The following is a 16,632-nucleotide window of genomic DNA, read 5'->3' as shown; positions in this document are numbered from 1 at the left end:
TTCACGTATATTAATATAATCTTCTTGCTCCTTTTGTTCAATATATGGGGGCTTATTGATTCATTTTGTCAATAAAGTTGAATAAAATAATAATGAATAAGTCAAACTAAAACAGCCTTTAGGATTCCTATGACTCTGTAATAATTTAGACTAATCAACCACACCAAAACATGTAAATGATGTAGCAGTACTCACAAAAAACACAGTTCCAAGGTCAAGGTTTTCTGTCTGGCTACAGTATGTTTAGTGATATCATTGATGGATTACTGAATGGGCACATGGGGGCCCAAAGTGTTACAGCTTGTCCTGGCCTTCCCCTACAAAATATCAATCAAAGAGACAAGTACCAACCAGCGAGAGGCTCAAAATCAGCATAAAGAAACATAAAACAACTAGAAAGGCAAACAAAACAACTACAAAAAGACACAGAATGACTACAAAGAGATGCAAAGGGACAAAGAGGACAATGACAAGGGATGAAACAATCACAAATAAACTCAACACGACTGCAAAGAGACATAAAACCACAACAACAGGCCAAACAACTATAAAGTGTGTGTTTTACTGGTATGTAGGAGAGGTACGACCTGTAATGCATGTGTAAACCCAGGCCCATATTGTCTCATAACCCATCCATGAGTGTAATTAATATGACTGACTCAGTCTGATCTACAGAGATTGGGATCTGATCTGCATAGAGGTTGTGATGTGACACATATGACCACCGGGTGGGGTTGTTCACCCACCTCACTGGCACAGTGAAGACATTCAGGAAGATCCACAGATCACTTTCTCCACATCCACCTCTCTGCAGTTTAACGAGGGAAATATGGACTTAATTAACATATTAACAACAAGGTTTACCTGAGGACAAACTGACAGAGTTTTGAGGTAGTGTTACTGTAATGTGAGTGCAATTAGGGTGCTTAATCATCATTAGTCCATCGCTAATGGATGCACAGCTGCAGGGTCTTATGTAAAAGGCTTAAACCTCTTAAGATAATAATTGTCACCGGGAGAACAAATGAGGTGGCACTAATACTCCGGAGGTGTCTGATTATGCGTCAGCGAGGCGGACCGGTGAGCGTCTGTCCAAGCTCGTCCGGCGCAACATGGACACAGCAGGTAACGATCTCATACTTTCTTTAATTGACTTTAAACGCAATGTCCCGATGCTGTTTCACATGCGTAATGATATCAACTGGATCAAAACGCGTTTAAATGTAACCGGAACAATGTCAACAAGTGGTCAAGAAGTTCAGTAAACTAGTTATATATGATAATTAACCATCAGAGCTAGGTCAATTGATTATGTACCATGTCGTGTCGCTGTCTATGGTGCTTATTGATAGAAGTGAAGTTCAATGACAACGTCTCTTTCGTTGACACAAGATTTTTTACTCTATTTGTTATTCTATTGAAGGTTATAGGTCATTACTGTATAAGAATAAGGTTGAGTTGCTATTATCCCATCTGGAACTTCTGACACATCATTACTCATCACAGCATATTGTCCTCACAACAGATATCCTTTTAATTAAACATGACCCGAGGGGAATCACCATGCACCGCCGACTTCTGTGCAGACAAGCCGGCAGCCTCTCAGCTGAAGCAGGGGGAACCAGGCACCATGGGCTCTATGGAGGTGGATTCAGGGGCTTCAAAGGAAACTAGTGGATTATACCAACTTCTTTAACCTACAAATAAAGGTCCACATTTCAATCATGGAGCACTACCTTCTGCCATCGTTTTTAGATGATTGTAAAGTTTGTTCATTCAGCTGTTTTGAGTTTAACTTTGAGTTTTTCTACGTCACATTTTTTTATTTGGATCTTGGATTATTTTGTTAAGCTTCATTGATGGTCTGAAACTGGTTTAAAAATAATGATCAGGGAGGTTACGTAGAGATGCTGCTGTAGGGAACAACTGCAGTATTTTATTATCCCCTTTGGACCAGCAAGAGCAAAAACAAAGTCCAGTTCCCCATCACATTTGTTCCCGACCTTCGTTCCCTAAATCCCAGGCTGCTCCTCTTGAGATCCTGACAGTGGACCAAAGATATCCACCTGTCTGGATGACTAAGGGAAGAATTGCCGGACACATAGCATGGATCGCTCCTTTCACCCCTCTGGCCGGAGTGAGATGACAAATGGAGGGGGGCACCCCCAGTTCAACCACGGAGGCCAGGCCGGGGGGTCCCACAGCACCACACGCTACATGCTGAAGAAACAGCACCGCCACAGACACAGGTCCTCCTCACCGATGGGCAGGGTCATCCTCATCAACACACCTGTTGATGGTGAGCTCACAGTCCTCCGTTACCACGGTAACACACACAGTGCCACTGGCTGCAGAGGCACATTCAGGACTGATGTTGAGTCAGTCATAAGCAAAAATTTAGATAAGAGTTTAAAGCAAGTCAAGGTATTATTAATGATGCAATATACTGTAGATAATAGAGGTGAAATGATTAGTTGATTAATTTAGTCAATCAAATGTGATCGTCCCAAAAAAAAGCAGTAGTTCTGGTTCCTTAAAATGTAAATGTAAATGTTGTCTCCTATAAAAGTAAACTGAATATTTTATAGTTTTGTGACAAAACAAGCAAATTGCTGATTTACCTTTTGGCACCACAAACTATTTTCTGACATTTTATTGACGAACCAATTCATGAATAAATAAAAAATTTTGGCAAAATGATCAATGATGAAAATGATTGTTTATTGAATCCCTATTAGATACCACACAGGAAAAACACTATCTAGGTTTGAGGATTTGGCATGAAGTTGGTCAAATTTATATGTCTTATATATAAAGTATTGACAAAATATTGATGTTTCAGTTCTCTTTACCCCAAAGAAATTGCTCATCAAGAATTTCTGCAAATGATTTGGTTATCATTCAGTTTCGAATGACTTTTGAACGATGTTCTGACTTTGTTTTTTGTGTGTTGCAGGAGGTGATGACTGTGAAGACATTCACACAGTGACAGTCGACAAGAGTCCAGATGGGCGTCTGGGTTTCAGTGTCCGCGGGGGCTCTGAACATGGACTCGGTATATTTGTCAGCAAGGTGGAAGACGACAGCTCTGCAGGTTAGTAGGAAGTGTGTGTGTGTGATGGCAAGCTTATTTTTCAGTGAGCGTACATCTGGGCATGTGGTCTTCCGTTTCCATGTGACATTTACTCCAGTGTATCATGCTGAGTTCCACCTGTCTCTGCAGCGCAGGCCGGGCTGACTGTGGGCGATAAGCTGGTGGAGGTGAATGGGGTCAGCCTGGAGAGCATCACCATGAGCAGTGCTGTGAAGGTTCTGACGGGCAACAACAGGCTGCGGATGGTGGTGAGACGCGTGGGCAAGATCCCCGGCATCCGCTTCTCCAAGGAGAAGACCACATGGTGAGGCCAAACAGCTGAGAGGGGCTGCTCAGTTGTGACAATTTGAATAAGGCTGCCAAAAATGATATCTTAACTTGAATCTACAATTAAATATTTACACTTCATAGGTAATTCAACATCTGTAACTGAATATTATCACTGTACTTTGCTCTATTGTTATGTAAAGTGCTGACTACAACCTTGTTGTTACCACCACTGACCTTTGCCTGGCCCTTGTTTTGTGAAGTCTTGTCACTTGACTGTAGCTCAAACTGGTTATCTTTCTTTTGGGATATACTGTATCTTGGTTTCATGTGGCGGCAGTGGATGGATTACCGCTGTGACCTTTATGGCTATTTGATTAACCGATACTGACAGGCCTGACTGCAGCAGCGGAAGAGAAAGCAGTGTATGTGGAAGTTTTCAGGAGTGCATATGTGTCATATTTTGCATGTGTTTGTGTGTGCGTGTGTGTGTGTAGGGTGGATTTGATTCACCGGCGGATGGTGGTGGAGGAGAGCGGTCGAACACCGTCAGAGGCCAGTTCAGACAGCGCTCTCCGCAGGATCGTACATCTCTTCACCACGTCAGACGACTACTGTTTGGGCTTCAACATTAGAGGAGGCAAAGAGTTCGGACTGGGAATTTATGTTTCTAAGTATGAACCAAATGTAGTTTGACACATGTTCAGCAAATGTTTTTTTTAACACCTGAAGAGGCCATCAGCATTAGAAAAACAAAATATTCAGGCTGGTGCAGTGTATGTATTCACTGGAGCTCAGTCTGTTGAAGTGTCCTTGAGCCAGATAGAGAAAGTGGGCGGCAGATGAAAACACAATTGTCCCAGAGGAATTAAATCACGTAATCTCATTTGCAAGTTTTTGTTGTGTTTTTGCATTAAATCAAAGCAGACCAGGCCTCAATTAGAAGGTTGTGGCAGGTGAATTGTGTTGACTTAATCACCATTACAACAAAGTCAAGAAACTGCTTTGATGAGTTTGAAGTTTGAAAAAGACACATACATTAAGTATATGTGTCAAATATTCTAAATACTTGAGAGTAGATGGAAAAACTAAATAAAAGTGTTAATGGATATAATTCAAGTATAACCTAATACTATAAGAGCTAACAGTTTAAGCTCAGATTTAATAGACGTCTATATCTGTGTTTGTGTGTCCGCATGCCTTAATGCATTTTCTCTTCAGGTTGGACCCGGGCGGGCTCGCAGAACGGCATGGCATCAAGATGGGCGATCAAATCCTCGCAGCCAACGGGATCAGCTTTGATGACATCACCCACAGTAATGCAGTCGAGGTCCTGAAGAGCCACACTCATGTCATGTTGACCATCAGGGTGAGACACATTTTATAGATAAACTTGAGGTTTACATTCATCTGGTGGACAAAAACCCAACTCAAAATGAATACTGATGTTTCTCTGCTGCACGTCTGCTGGATGTGTAAATAAGAAACAAACACTTTAACCACATCAACTTTATAAGATAATAATATATAAATGTTGTGTTTACAGCTTGTTACCCTCAAGTGTCCAAAAGAACAGTTAATGCAGGTTTAAGTCTGATCTCAGAACTCCCTCCCACTTGGTCCTTTATACATCTGTGGTTCAGCGTTGTATTGCAGTGTTAATCATTTGCTCCGGTTTAAACGTAACAATTGATTGGGTGCTTTAAAGTGCTGTGACATAATAAATGTTACAGCATGTTAAACAACACCGACTCCTCTCAGGAGGGGACACACTGAGCCTGAGCAGCAGAGCAGGCCGCTGGCTTACTGCCTCGACTTTATGCATGTCTGTGTATGCATGTATGTGTGCAAGGCTGCGCCACTTAACCTGTGTCATTTTTAGATAAAGGATTGTGTGTGTGTGTGTTCGTGTGTGTATGAATGGGCACATGTGTACTGTGCAGTGTGTTTTAGCGCTCTCTTAGCTCGCTAACATCGCTGCATGCTCATTTTACTCCTCTGATCTCAGGTTCCACGTGTGAAAAACAGCCAGGGACCACGTTCATTATTCAAAGGCAGTCAGGGATCAGGTTATAATCAACAGAAAGCTGAAATTTATGTCTTCCCTCTGTCGTATATTAGACCCATTAGTGGGTACAGAGTTAAGTGGTGTGTAAGGTTCATTTTAATTACTTAACAGGGCATTCAAGGCTGTATTGGACGATTGTAGATGTAACATTGATAAATTTGCAGGTCTTCTCTTTGACCCGACGGTGTGTTGGTGAGACAGTCTCTTAAAATAGACTTGAGAGCTATCAGGAAACAATTCTTAATGCAAGATGGCTCCTTCCTCTAAAGCTTTGTAAACTAAATATTAAGTGAAATAATAGAGATTATGTGTATATGTCCTGTAGGTCTGATTCCAACAGACTATTGCTTGGCTCATTTTAATGGATGTAAATGTCGGTTTTGTCGGTTGGACCAACACTCTGGTGATTCACATTATTATTTAAACAACTATTCATGGTGCCCAGAGGATGAACCCCAATGACTTTGGTGACCCCTGACTTTTATTCTAGCACCACCATCAGGTTAACATTTGTGATTTTGCATGAAATGTCTCAACAATTAGCAGATGGATTAGCATGCAATTTGGTACAGACATTCTCGTTCCACTCAGGATGAATTGTATTAACATTGGTGATCAACTAAATGTGTTCAATACTTTAGTTCATGACTTACCTGCAAAACTTATCACATCAGACCAATAAGCCTTGGCTGTACTTTGTGTTTTGTGCAAAGGAGCAAATGACAGCATGTTAAACTAAGACGGTGAACATGGTAAACATTACACTTGCTTAACATCTGCATGTTAACTTTGTTATTGTGAGCATGTTAGCATCCTGACATGAGTTTTGATTTGTAACAATTTGTAGGTTTCTCATATGATTATGTAAACAGTTAATGTTCTTGCTGAACATTTAATGCTTTTGCATTTCTACAGGAAGCTGGCAGATACCCTGCATACAAGGAGATGGTGGCAGAATATGGCTGGCTCGACAAATGTATGTTGACTATTCCAGAATACGATTTTACAAGAGAGAGATAGTTAAAGATTAGTTTTAAGAGAGATGACTTGAACAGTAGTGTGAAAAGAATTACCTACTAATCTAAATATTATAGAACAAAATAATGAAGATGTGACCTTTTGATTTAGAGTTTTTTAGTCATTATTTTCGTTTGCAAAGTTACTTTGATTCTTCTTGGAAATCGTATTTCAAAAAGTGGAACAGTGGCTACATGTAGCCTGCTTATAGAAAAACCTTGTCTTTCAATTTCTTCATAGGACTCAAATTCCTTGTTTTTCAGTTTGATATTTCTGAACACAGCCAGGGATTAATTCAGTGTACTCAAAGGCAGCTCAGTTGTCTGGAACAGAGCACGACCTGACATCTGGGTCAAGATGCCGAGTCATTTTGGAGTTTCATTAAAAAAAGAAAAGAAACAGAATAACTCCGGGTTCATGTTCTGTCTCTCAAAAGTTCAGAGGATTAACAGGACATGAGGGCAGACAGACTTTGATCCAAACAAAGCAGATTGTGTAAAATGAGTAAATGCAGCTTTGCAGATCTTATTCACTGTGTAACCCTGCAGCGTGTGTCTGTTTTGTGCTCAGATATAAAAATTGGACAGTTTCATTTATATTGCACTTACATAATAATATTTTAAAACAACCACTTATTTAATTGTTTTAATTATGGATATGTTTCTACAGTGGGCAATGGGGGCCTCGCACCATCCTCCCAGGGTTCAGACTCCAACTCCTCTGCCTCCTCGATGTCCAGCACCCCACTCAGCTCCCTCAGTGGTCTCTCCCAGGTTCTTTTCCCTCCTCTCTTTGGCACCGAGATGGTAGACGTCGCCATCTCCACAGAGGATCGCTCCCGACGCCAAAGCAGAGCAGAGCGAACTGCTGACAGCTCCATGCAGACCGACCCCCAACCCCCAAATCAGCCAGACCAACCCTTGACTAATGGGTCGTACCCCGACAGGCTGGTCGCCACAGAAACTAGCCGGACTGTAGGTGCCACAGTGCTGCTGAAGGACACAGTCGTACGAGGGAAAGGGGAAGGCCCGAGGGAAAAGGGAGGACCTGGAGAAGGAGGGCGAGGACGTACAAGGACGCTGTCATCTGGGGACCGAGAAGTAGAGAAACACTCACCTAAGACAGCAGCGCTGATGGCCCTGAGCAGACCACGGAAGCCAATCAGACGTTCCCAGAGCCACATCACTGTGTCAGGTGAGACCTGCAGGCCCAATGGGAACGTTTAACAGACTAGGTTTCCATTAGTGTATAATCACCAGAATCTGAGAATTGTTGTGTTTTTGTTAGTGCAGAATGAGCCCTTCATATCTACATGAGGAGCAGGTCCTCCTAACAGAGTCCACCATGTTGTACCGCCATTTTTTTTACAGTAGCCCAGATGGGATGAACCAAAGCTACCGTAGTTCTCCGACAGGCTTAGAAAAGGAGGGGTGAGCAGAGGGATATTTAGTTAAATCTGCAACTACACCAACAGATGCCACTAAACCCTGCACACAGCTCCATTAAATCTCATTTTAATAAAAAAAAAGATTTTACTGATGAATTGGTTGGTCTGATAAAACAGCCGATATAATCATACTGCAGATAGATCAGTATTGGTGCATATTTTGGCTGCAAAGTAACAAGAATTTGCTGTACAAAACTGTGCAAAACCTGTTTGGGGGAGGCAACTTCAGTCCGGTTGTATTCTATATTGTGGTTGTTGATCATAGAGGTAGTATCATCGATCTCAGTTTTCCAGAAACACGTCATGGTGAGTACACAATCAGGTTCAGTTCTCTAGCTGATTTTTGTGGCAGAACCTACGTTCATCGTGTAATGAGATCCATTCCCAAATCCTCACAGATCTTTCTGCAGGCTATCAATCAGTTTAATGACCCCCTCATCTTTCTATCACTCCAGGAAGAAAACAAGAACATCCAGACTCCACATGGCTGATTTAAGCTCCAGACACAATTTGTCCAAGAGCACAAAGTTCAATGCAAGCTCATGATTAATCACCGGCCTTTACTCTCAGTTGTTATACCTCTGTGAGAAATGAATAAGAACAAGCATATGGAGAAATATCTCATCCAAGCCTTGGCAGGGCTGTTGAGTTATTAGCCTTTCCTTTTCAATTTATCCAGCTCATTCATGCCTCCTGGACCTGGTAGGTGCTTGGGGTGAAGCTCAGGGCTGATTCGCCATTTGTTATGTAAGCTGGAGCACTTCGCTGTAGTGCCTTCAAAAGATAGGGGTGTGTTCAGGTTAGCGTGGCTGCAATTCATCAGTATTACTGTGTTACTTTCCACAGTGGCAGATTTACTGCAGTGAACAGAGCAGTTGACTGGAAGAGAAATGAACAGTCTGTACTCATAGTGGAGAGAGTGTATCACCCAACAGTTAAGAACGGTGCAGTACAAAGCCTAATGAATAATGTTTTCAACACCAAACACAGAGATGCAGAATGTCCTGTACTTGCTATGGTTCAATACCACCACATTTTCGTATGATTTAGTTGTTTCGTTAAATGTATTCTTTGTATTCATATACATAATTTTATAGGTGTAAAAATCTGTTAAAATAATCATGTTTCACAGCATTTGGTTGGTAATCATTTTCTATCTGTATTGTTTATAAAGAGGGACTTGAAGGCTATTTCGTCTTCTTCTTTTCCAGCTTTAGAGGACAAACAGAAAAAGAAGAGACAACAGAAGGAGAAGAGCTCTGGAGAGGGTAAAACCAGCCTGCAGCGATCTAAAACCTTTGTCAACCTGTTCTTCAAGAAAGAGCGTAAAGATAAAAGCCGCTCCAAGTCACCATCTCACCATGCCGACAAAGGTGAGAGTACAGCCACAGGCCTTTTTTTCTTTCCAGGCACATATCCTGCTTTCCAGCAAATAAAATACAGCCTAAGGTTTTTACTGAAGAGCCATTTTGTTTCACTTCACTAATTATATTTGAATCACTGAACAAATCAGATGTATGGGCAGCAATTCAGAGGTCTGGAAACAGGGAAAATACATTTCTGGCATTTGGGGAGTTTGAGTCTATTGCAACTATTTTCTCATTTCTAGGAGTTCATAAGTTAACATCAGTTTTAGACATCATTGGTAATATAGACATTTTGCATGGACATCCCTCAGTTTGTGACGTGAAATCTTTATTTTGTATTGAAATCTCACGCCATCTGCAGATCTTGTTTATTTCCATTTTCACTTTAATCCCTCAGATAAGGAGCGGGGTCGTCCCTTCCAGCTCTTGACCTCCCCTAGGGAATCCCGTGCTGGGGTTAAAGACAGCAGCCTGCTGCCCCGACCAGAGACCCTGCAGCACGTGGAGGACATGGCAAGGAAGCTGCTCAGCCAGGATGAGGTGGCTGCTGTGATGAGACACTGTCGGCGGGTGAGTTCACCGATCTGAAATTACTTCCTCCAACACCTCAGTGACAAACTTGTCGAACTACTTTCAGGCTTAAGTGTGCGGTATTGTTCCCTGTGTTGCTGAGTGTCCGTAGGTGATAGATGTGTCTGGCAGCGGCCGTGAAAAAATACTGATTTGGCCTGTCCTTTATGATTAGGATCAAATATCAGCCATCATTTGATCCCCTTGTCTCATTTGGCCCCATCTCACACTCAGCGGCCAATTTAAGGGGATCAGCTTCTTGCAGAAGATATCGAGTCTATTTAGCACAGTATGACTCACCTGTTAATACAATAATCAAACACCAAAGACTGAATACAGCAGAGTGAAGTTGTGCTCTTGGAGAAGCTAATATTTAATGTACATTTAACAAATGAGTTCCATCATGCAACATATCATATCAACCATGAACATGTACAGTTGATGAATTTTAAACCTTAAGTTAAAGGGAATTTTGAATGAATGAATGAATGACTTCAGTAAAGGTGGGGGACTCACAATGAACTGACACTTCCTTCCTCCTTAATGCTCTTTTCTTTCAATCTCAACACCTTCAGTCTGCAACACACACTTTCTGTCCCGAGTCAACTCTGATGACATCACTATGACATCATTAGGGTTATTTTTTCCAAGCTTTGGAAAACTCCCTTCAGAGCCAGAGAGGACATTACACAATTGTTTCACATGCTGAGTATTAATCCTGGTGACAAGTAAACCGAACTTAACCCATTTAGAAAATAACCTGATGGAAATCCTTCTATATACACAACCACACTAGTTGGTTCTTCTTATTCTTCTCCTCTAATTTGTGTACCAATCACACCTTTTCCTCAGTTTTTGTCCGACATTGTAATCGAGGAATTAGTGCGCCCCCTTTTGGCAATCTTGGACAGGCCGGAGAAACTGTTACTTCTCAGAGAAATAAGGTGAGATACATAGAGTATATGAACAGTATGATTCTGTTTTTATGTATACACATACTGTGTGTTTTAATATGCATGTAACTGATGCTGATCAATATCCTCTGCAGGATGCTGATACCTACTACTGAGCTGGGTCAGTTTGACAGCATGGTCATGCCCTTTGAGCTGGAGGCGTACGAAATCCTCAAGAGTCGCTCTGGTAAGCAGAGGAATGTTCTTTATGTCACTTTTCTGATCTTTTTTTATTCATACAGCAATTCCTGTGTACATGAAAGATACAAAAGTAATATATATAAGTTAGAAAACGCAGGTAAAATTATGCAGAGCAAAGGAATTTATGGAAAAGCAGTGATATATCTGGTTGTTTATTTCTTCTTAGTTCGTTCTCCAGCTCTGCGGTCGCCTCGCAGTGGAACCCCTCGACGTCACCTCATCACCCCAATCCCAGGTACATTCACTGTATCTTTTCTTCCTCTCACCCTGCCTCTTTGTAGACCTAACCTCTTTCTTCTGACACCCTCTCTGTCTGCCTGATGTACTCTAAGCCAAAAGCAACACGAGATACACTAGGGGCTTAAACCTCTCACCTTTTGTCTCCTTTCCCTCCCGCTCTTATTTTTCCTCCCTCACCTCACCTCTCTCCTGACTCATCTCAAACCTATAGTGTCAAACACACACACACACACACACACACACACACACACACACACACACACACACACACACACACACACACACACACACACACACACACACACACACACACACACACACACAGCCACCTCCCGACCTCATATATAACAGACTTACACACACACATTGCTGTGCACAAAATATCTCAGGTTTCCTGTGCCTGCGCTGAAGCAGAGGCTTGTGTTACATCTCTGTGGCCAACAGAAAGGACTGAGACGAGCCTGGTTGGCCGCTGTGACACTTCAACAATACAGAGATGCTTTCATCCTTTTCTTCATTCAAGAGTCATTGAGACACAATCAATACAGTCTTACTTTAGACTGACTGCAGCCGTCTCACTTTCCAAAATCACAGGTTAGGGGGTCATAGGGTCAACGTTATCATTTCAGTTTGGTGCTCTGCCTCACAAAGAATTTTTTTGCAAAGAAATTATAAATATAAGAGTTTTTAGTGAGTGCTTTTTTAGAGAGTGCTGACTTTGTCCATTTTGTCACAACAGTTTATCCATAATTTACTGTAATTTTTTTTTGTTTTTTCCGGTTGCTGTTATCCTTTGTTGTCTCTTATTTCACATCAACTATTCTCTGTCCAAATATTGAAATAAAATGTAATTTATATTTTGTCATTCAGGCAGTGTAGTGTTAAATCGTCACCCCCTATTTGAGATTCAAAGGTCACGGTTTGACTCGGAATAATTTTCAAATGACTGTCTTTGTATGCAGAAGTTCAACAGAAGTTATTTTGCAGGGTTAAAGCTGAATTACAGCTTTGTAATGTTTATCCAGACTACAGGGGTGGGTTCCACCTCCAGCCGGTCCAGGACAAACTGCGGGAGTGTCAGCTGGTTGAGGAGTTCGAGAGATTACGTTTGTCCAGCCAACAGTCAGGCCATCTGCCTCCATCTCGTACCTTCACCCCTCTTCTGGATGTACCAGTGGACAACTATGTCTCTTCCAATGGGCGCTCCCGTTCCCTGAGCCCCTCACCCACCCACAGCTTCCTCCTCAGGGAATCACCTCACAGCTCTCAACATGTGCGCCAAACCCATCGCTCCACAAACAGAAGGGAAAACGGGACATCGCAGTATGATGAGGTCTCCTTGTTGTCAGTGTCCGACCGAGGAGATGCAGCTCCTGAACGGGGGAGGTCGCCTGTGAGGAACGGTCATGGGAGAGCGATGAGGGAGTGGAGTCCTGACAGCGTAGATGGCATACGGTGCAGGCAGGAGGGCTACACAGAGGTCAGCGTACGCGTGCCTCCACAGCGTCGAGGAAGAACCCCTCTGGATGATGTGTTTGAGGCCCAGAGAGACAAGAGTCCATCCACAGGCAGAGAGAGCAGTCAGCAGCTAAATGGACATTCACAAAATGGTGTGAAAAGAAGAGCATCTGAGGAGTATGAATTCAAAACTTTGACCATCTCTAAGGCCAAGCAGTCACTGGGTGCGTTCAAAACAGAAACTGTGTTTTTCACTTTGATTTAAGTGTAATCGATTGATTTTTGCATGCTCAATATGCTTGCAAGTAGAGTAAAAACAGCTAAATGACTATTGTAAACTGTCCATTTTAATGTTTTCATCCTCCCATACCCATTACCTCACCAGTAGAGGTCAGGGTATCACTAAACTGAAGGGAAGCGTTAATGTTTTAATGATAACTGAAAAAGACCAAAAAGACTATATATACATTATTAGACTAGTTTGAATAAAATACTGTCAAGCAACCACTCAGTTCATGGATGTAGTATTTCTCTGTGTTTTACAGGTATTAGTATCTCTGGAGGTATGGAGTCTAGAGTCCAGCCCATGATAAAGATTGAGAAAATCTTTCCAGGAGGAGCTGCATCTATGAATGAGACTCTCAAGGTGAGTTAAATATGACAGGGACACACCTCAATATATCACAAAAATGGGTTTCAACTGAATGACAAAAGACAAAAAAAAAACATGAACATAATAATGCAACTTTTCACCATAAGAATTAAACAAGTCTTTATGTTCCCTCTTAGCACCATGATTTCAAACCATTAATGTCAATCCAAGTTGTGGTGTATTGTAAGAACCTGTCAGCCCTTTGTCCTCTGGTTATGAGTTATTGTCGCTATAAGTACGCACGTCGTTGACGGATAGTTTAAGGGTGTGCAATGAGGAGTGGAGAGGCATCTCAAGTAGCCAATCACCTCCATTATTGATGAGGTACACAGGTGCTGGTCTGCTAATGTATTGGTAATATACTGCCTGCACAGTAACTTAACAGTCATTCGTGATCTTTGGCCTGGTTCAATTAAACACACATGATATAAACACACTCATTCACTACAGTTGACCACAGACTCATTTTTGAGTAGAGACAAACAACACTTGCATTAAGATACTTGAAAAGAGGTGTGTTTCCTAACAGCTAGCTAGCAATACCCCAGGTCTAATGCCTGAATAGAGTGTCAAACATAGGGGGGGAGCATTTAGCATGTAAGCCAAACCAAGCTAGATTTTATTGTACAGGTCAAGTACATAGTGGGTGGGTCATTTAGTGTGCATGCCAGGTGGTTCGTTAATTAAGATCAATGCAACCTGTTTTTTTTAACAATGACGGGGTACAATAATTCTTGATCCTTGATCATTTCCAGAGTGCGGAGTGTTTCCTCTCTGGAGCTCTGCCCTCTGGAGGCAGCAAACACAGCTGCAGCTTCTTCTTTGCTGCAACAGATGATTTATCTTTTCTCTTCTGTTCAATTCTGACAGTTTATCAGGACTTTTTCATGTGACTTATTTTTTACTTTGTAACGGATGAGCCTTGAAATGTATTGAAGTACAATACTTGTCATAAATAGTCCTTAAGTAAAAGTAAAAAGGACTCAAAAAATTGATAAAGTAACAAGAGTGATTGTAATGCGTTACTTCCACCTTACATGATAATAAATAGTGAACAGTATTGTTTTTTCTTAGTGGATATATGTGCACATATTTTTCTGTACATACTTTGCGTTTATCAGTGGAGATTTGGCCGAGAGTTTGTCATGTGCCTGCATTTAACTGGCAGTGTAAGAGGGAGTAGTAAATAGTACAACATGTGAAAGCTATATAAACCGGCCTTTTCCATTTCTGGAAGGCTAGGTTTATCCGCATTTTAAAATTGGTTTCAGGAACAGACAAGAGAAAAGGTTTGGCTAGATGCCATTAGATATTATTTAGAGAATATGGATTTTTGTAGATTTAGTAATAATTTGTCTAATCTATAATGAGATGCAGCACTTTTGTTTGTGTGTATGGATAGATGTCTACTTATCTTTAGAGATTTCAATTACAATAGATAATACACAGAGCCAATACTTCTCCTCTCCTTTGATAAATTATCTAGTTGAATGTATTTGCACTGGCCTGGTAAACCACATTATGAACGATTCACTGATCCTTTCATGCAAGCTGTAGTAATTTTTACAGGACGTGTTATTTTTGGATCGTGACGTCCATTGGCTAGAAAAGAGGAACCTCATAAATGCACTCCATAAATGGCTGTAAAGAGGATGGGGCAGATTAGGTTGTGATCTATTTAATTCAAATAAATTACTTTTCAAAAATGAAAAAAAAAGCTTTTTTAATCTCCTCTTTGGTTAAATGGATCTAAATCTTTTGATACTGTCCTCACGGAAGGCTATGAGGTTACTGGTGAACACCAGACTGTGTGATGAGCTGTAGGAAAACCCTAAAGTCTGGGCAGCACAACTCTAACCTCCTCCAATACAAATATGTTTGACCTATAATAGATCAAATGCAGATGTGGGGAATAAAGGGAAAATAAACTCTTTGTGTCTCATCACTGGAAAGGAAAAGGGAGAGGGAAAAGATGTGATTGGGGGAAATACAACAATGGCCATTGGGTCTTCTGTGTTTTTGTTATGTGTTGCTAACCTTCACTGACGTTGAGCACACGAGGCAGGTGCATCCTCGTCAAACGCTGATGACATCAGAGGAAGTTCCTTTCCTCAGGCCTCCAAAGTTTTGCCACTCTCTGCTTGCATCCTGCAGGAAACAGCGAGAAAGCGGTCCCAGCTGTGTGTGTGTGTGTGTGTGTGTGTGTGTGTGTGTGTGTGTGTGTGTGTGTGTGTGTGTGTGTGTGTGTGTGTGTGTGTGTGTCTCAGTGTATGTTCTTTTTTCAACAACCTTGTGCTGAAGGGGAAACTTTATATGTGCACTACTGACGGCCTTCAGTGTGAATATATTAAACTAACGGGAGAGCCCCAATTCTCTCTGGCATAAATCAGGTTCCCGCTGAGGGACACAATCACTGCAGATTTATGGGAGCTGTGCATAGGGGGCACATCGGTTCAGAAAATAAGACACAGAAGGGGAGGGGAAACTTACAAAGATATACGTAATCATGACATATGAATAATAATCAATCCTATTATTTGATTAGAGAGAGTTTTGCACGTTAAACTGTTTACCCTGTGTTTGCACTTGCAGGCAGGGTATGAGCTGTTGTCTGTGGACGGCGAGAGTCTGCAGGGAGTGACTCATCAGCACGCGGTGGACGTGATTCGCAGAGCGTTCAGCAACAAGGCCAAAGACCCCATGGTTTTTGTGGTCAAGGTCTCCAAGGTCCCTACCACCCCCACAAGCCCCAGGAGACCAGCAGACTAACCTTTGTGTGCCTCACAGTCAGACTGCAGTTCAGGCATGAAGGACACCAAAACCTGCAACTCCTGCAGGAGTGAATAAACTACAGGATTCACTCTGGAAGAGAGGATATGGGACGGGTAAATCTCCGGTCATAGTGGAGAGGAATGGATGCGCAGAAGCATTTGTCCTATGTAAGGCAGAGTGATGACAGTAAATATGTCAAAGAGAAAGGTGGACATGTTGAAACTGTTATTTATCAAAATGTACATTGTTATAAGTCCCTTTTGCTACTTTTTTGCTGTTTTTTTCTAAACCCATATATTGCACATTAACTAGACAAAAAGTAAGTAAAATGTGTTTTATGATAAGATCATGTGGTTCGTGAACTCCTCCTTGGTTGAAGTTTTGCCACTGTTTGACACGATGCAACCTTGACATGACCTCTGCTGATTGTGGAGCCAGTGGTCTACACTTTTCAGTTTGAGCATCTCAGTCCTGCAGCCTTGCAGGCCTGCCAGAGGGAGATTACCCCAGCTTGTGTTATGAGATT

General features: G+C 41.8%; 1 protein-coding gene across 1 annotated transcript; it reads left to right on the top strand.

Annotated features, from left to right (window-relative positions):
- Nucleotides 1–2,106: 2,106 nt before the first annotated feature.
- On the top strand, nt 2,107–16,103 carry LOC129092664 (PDZ domain-containing protein 7-like). Its single transcript, XM_054600679.1, has 15 exons — nt 2,107–2,299; nt 2,957–3,094; nt 3,224–3,398; nt 3,859–4,035; nt 4,583–4,730; nt 6,345–6,405; nt 7,116–7,640; nt 9,111–9,266; nt 9,658–9,830; nt 10,683–10,774; nt 10,879–10,970; nt 11,151–11,219; nt 12,250–12,906; nt 13,228–13,328; nt 15,927–16,103. Exons 1-15 carry the CDS (start codon nt 2,107–2,109, stop codon nt 16,101–16,103), a joined length of 2,934 nt encoding a protein of 977 aa, XP_054456654.1.
- Nucleotides 16,104–16,632: the final 529 nt, after the last annotated feature.

Source organism: Anoplopoma fimbria, chromosome 6 (assembly GCF_027596085.1).
Source record: "Anoplopoma fimbria isolate UVic2021 breed Golden Eagle Sablefish chromosome 6, Afim_UVic_2022, whole genome shotgun sequence".
NCBI lineage: Eukaryota > Metazoa > Chordata > Actinopteri > Perciformes > Anoplopomatidae > Anoplopoma > Anoplopoma fimbria.
This window is presented reverse-complemented; position numbering and strand designations above follow the sequence as displayed.